The following is a 3320-nucleotide window of genomic DNA, read 5'->3' on the forward strand; positions in this document are numbered from 1 at the left end:
ATGTCAACCTTTCATAACGTTGAGATGCTAGCCAGTTGGTCGAAGAGGCAAGATTGCTACGACAATAGCTATCTTGCTAGCAAGCAGGAAGCAGCCGATAGCCAGCAGACAGACAGGCTAAAACGTTAGCTAGGCTTGGCTGACTAGCAAGGGTACTATGCAGCCCATCACCTTTGCAGCAGTAATTTTAGGCATGTAACGCCATGTCCTTCAGCTGCAAGCACATACAAACAAATACAAATCAGCTACTTTGAAAGACGCCATCAGTTAATACCAAAGTTAAACTAAGTGCTGACTTACCCGTTAACTTGAACAGCTACCATCACTTCTCCCATATTGACATTTCCCTGCGCGCCTATGTCTCTGCAGTGCAACGTTCACTGTTGCACCCATCAACGGCACAATGCGCCGCAAAATCTCATTGGGCAAACGCACCTCAACACAAGAGAGCTGTTTGGCTAGAAGTAAAGCCGACGTATGATCTTAGCTTTGTGATTGGCTGTCAGGAAATTTAAAGAACACAACAGTGGATCCGATTGGTTATCCTTTGACGGAACCCACTGAAAAAAACTTCCGTATTTTCATTTCTACAGCCAGTCTCAAAGTTAAATCTGAATCGTCCACAGCTTATTATATAATGCCGGCTGCCACTCTCACCACCGACACTGTTGTGAAAAGACAAAAAAACCCCTGACATTTTCTGAATGATAAATAAATAAATAAATAAATAAAAATGACAAGTTGTACAGGTCATATTCACATACGATGACATCAAGCTTCATTTTATTGTCACTTTATTTTTACAAATCTCCAAAAAGTTATCAATTTAATGGAAAAAAACATTTTATTACACATGGTAATAAATAAGGAGCTATTTATAACAGCATTAATACAATAGTCCATCTGGTTGACCAATTTGATAAAAAAAAAAAAAAAAAAGATTTAGCCACCAACCTGTTGGTGTGTTCCAGTAAAACCCAATCAAATATTGTCGATCCTGTTTCTAAAAAAAAAACCGTTGCTGGTTTAACCCTGTGTAAGCCATGCAATTTCAGTTTTTAAGTCTGAGCCATTTGTCCATTAGCATGCATTTGTCTTTTTTTTTTTAAAATTAATTAGTATATTTAAATGGTAACTGTACTGAAACATAAAGTCTTCTGGTGTTTTATCTAACGGAGAATATCGACTCTGCATGTTTCAAACTCTCCAAACCTAACAGTAAAATATTTATAACTTTTTCATTTCTTTATCATTTTATTCCTTCTTAAACAGACATGTGCCATGCAGTACTTTTGTGTGTAAATAGTAAAGACGATACAATACAGACACCGTCTCCAGCTCTTTACATCAACGGTCTCCGAGGGAGCGAAATTTTCTCCCATTTTTGAACGGCCAAAAATAATTAAGATAGCTCAACATTTGCATGTACAAAATCCACATGGTCTTTTGTCAGGTGTTTCCAGAAACGCCCCAAAAAATGTACATTCTATTAAACAGACGGAAGGGTTTTACGTAATGCAGTGTATCACTGCTGACCATTGCTTGAATAGGACGGGGGTTCCACAGCTAGGATCTTGCATTTCTCTCCGTCTCTGCCAAACATTCCCGTACCAGACCCCTGGCGTGAATGATTCCTTTAAAAATAACACACACACACACAAACACAAACACACACACACAGAGTTTGTACAATTTTCACAATGAACGTGCTGTAAATGACTGGTCTCTGAATATTTGTAAGAAAGATGATACCTCGTTTTAGCCTTTCCATTGCACTTTTGCTCCCTGCGTATGTTGGTCTAATTTCTTTTCCCAGCTCTTCAATAATGGCCAGAAGTTCAGCATACTTGCTCTGGGGAACCTGGCTTCCGTTTGGACCCTTCACATGTGCATCGTCGTCACCCACAACAAAATGGTTAGAATAGTTTACTGATTAACATGTACTGGTGCACCAAGAGACGTTTTAGAACTTGTCAGTACTCAATAGGCTACGTTTCAAGGACATCGCAGGTGATATTACTTTGCATTGCAGTTTTAGAAGCACTGGCTATTTTTGCCGTAGTCACAGTCATTACAGTACAGGTCTCTTTAGGGCTGCCGTTTAAAAGCTCGAATGCTCAGCTCTCATTTGCGAACCCATGTTGGTCACCTACCTGAGAGAAACCCAAGGAGGGCGGCCCATAGTCGTTTAAAATTGGCCTATACGACTGTACATTTGGAGCACTTGACGAGGGAGATGGGACGCTTCCAGCTGCAGGAGAAAGTAAATTATTTTTATAAACAGATGACGAGAAACCGACAGCTCTAGTTCAACTGCCAACTCGCACCCCAATGTAGTAATTAAGTGAAGCATCGTACACTGTGATTTCTACTCATTACAATAACGCCTCCAAACACTAGGTGTCCCCAAAGAGTAATAAAAAAGAGCACGTCTGAATCAGATCAATCAACAGCCCTGGAGAGGCAATCATGGAGGAAACGGAACGGGGCTGATCTTAGAAGCCAAAGGGATACATTTTTATCACAATGTAGCGGCCTCCACTGAAACCATTTTGGCCATCCATCGACTTGGATTGTTTTACCAGGAACAATGTATACACCATCTTCGTTTTTTTTAACGCAACTGTTTCCGAGGAACGCGATTTTTCAATAGTAAGAATGGCGGACATGAATTAGCATAGCTCTTAGGATCTGACCCTATATCTTGCTGGACAAAAAACTACACGGTCTTTCTCCAGGTATTCTCGAAAACGCCAAAATCTACATTCGATATAATAAACGGAAGATTTTGCGTAATGTTACATTTTTTCGCTTACCCTGGTTCCCTGAAGTTCCTGGAATGTGCTGATGAGGGTTGGGTTTGTAAGACATTCCCAAAGACATTATAAATTAAAGAAATAAAAATGTCCCTAAATTCAGCGAAGCGTCCGTCTCACAGACACTTTTTGTTTACAGCAGAGCAGCACCGGCAAATATGGCCGTCACTTATATTGACACCCACAATGCAATCCATCATGGTAATAGTAAATATACATTCGGCACAATTTGACCGGTACACCACGTCTCGTTAGAAATTACGGTAGCGATTAATCTGTAACTTAACCTCATCATATTAAATTACTTTTATGAAGCCGTCAACATGTATTATTTTCAAGTGCAACTTAAGAAAACTATTACGGTATCAGTAATAAAGAATGGAAATGGGCCTAATGTGCATTTCACTTAAAACCCGGTCGACCTTAAAGAGCTTAAGTTTTGTTTTGTTTTTTCATTTTAATGTTGAATATTTCATCATCGATGAACTCCCATAGGAATATATC

General features: G+C 39.5%; 1 protein-coding gene across 1 annotated transcript; it reads right to left on the bottom strand.

The window, feature by feature from the left end:
- Positions 1–1351: 1351 nt before the first annotated feature.
- cdk2ap1 (cyclin dependent kinase 2 associated protein 1) lies at positions 1352–2883 on the bottom strand. The gene is made up of 4 exons (XM_030769662.1): positions 2817–2883; positions 2154–2302; positions 1753–1879; positions 1352–1634 (listed from the first exon to the last, which is right to left on the bottom strand). The coding sequence occupies exons 1-4, from the start codon at positions 2881–2883 to the stop codon at positions 1567–1569; spliced, it is 411 nt and encodes a 136-aa protein (XP_030625522.1). The 3' UTR covers positions 1352–1566.
- Between the last annotated feature and the right edge of the window lie 437 nt (positions 2884–3320).

This window comes from Chanos chanos, chromosome 3, assembly GCF_902362185.1.
Source record: "Chanos chanos chromosome 3, fChaCha1.1, whole genome shotgun sequence".
Lineage (NCBI taxonomy): Eukaryota > Metazoa > Chordata > Actinopteri > Gonorynchiformes > Chanidae > Chanos > Chanos chanos.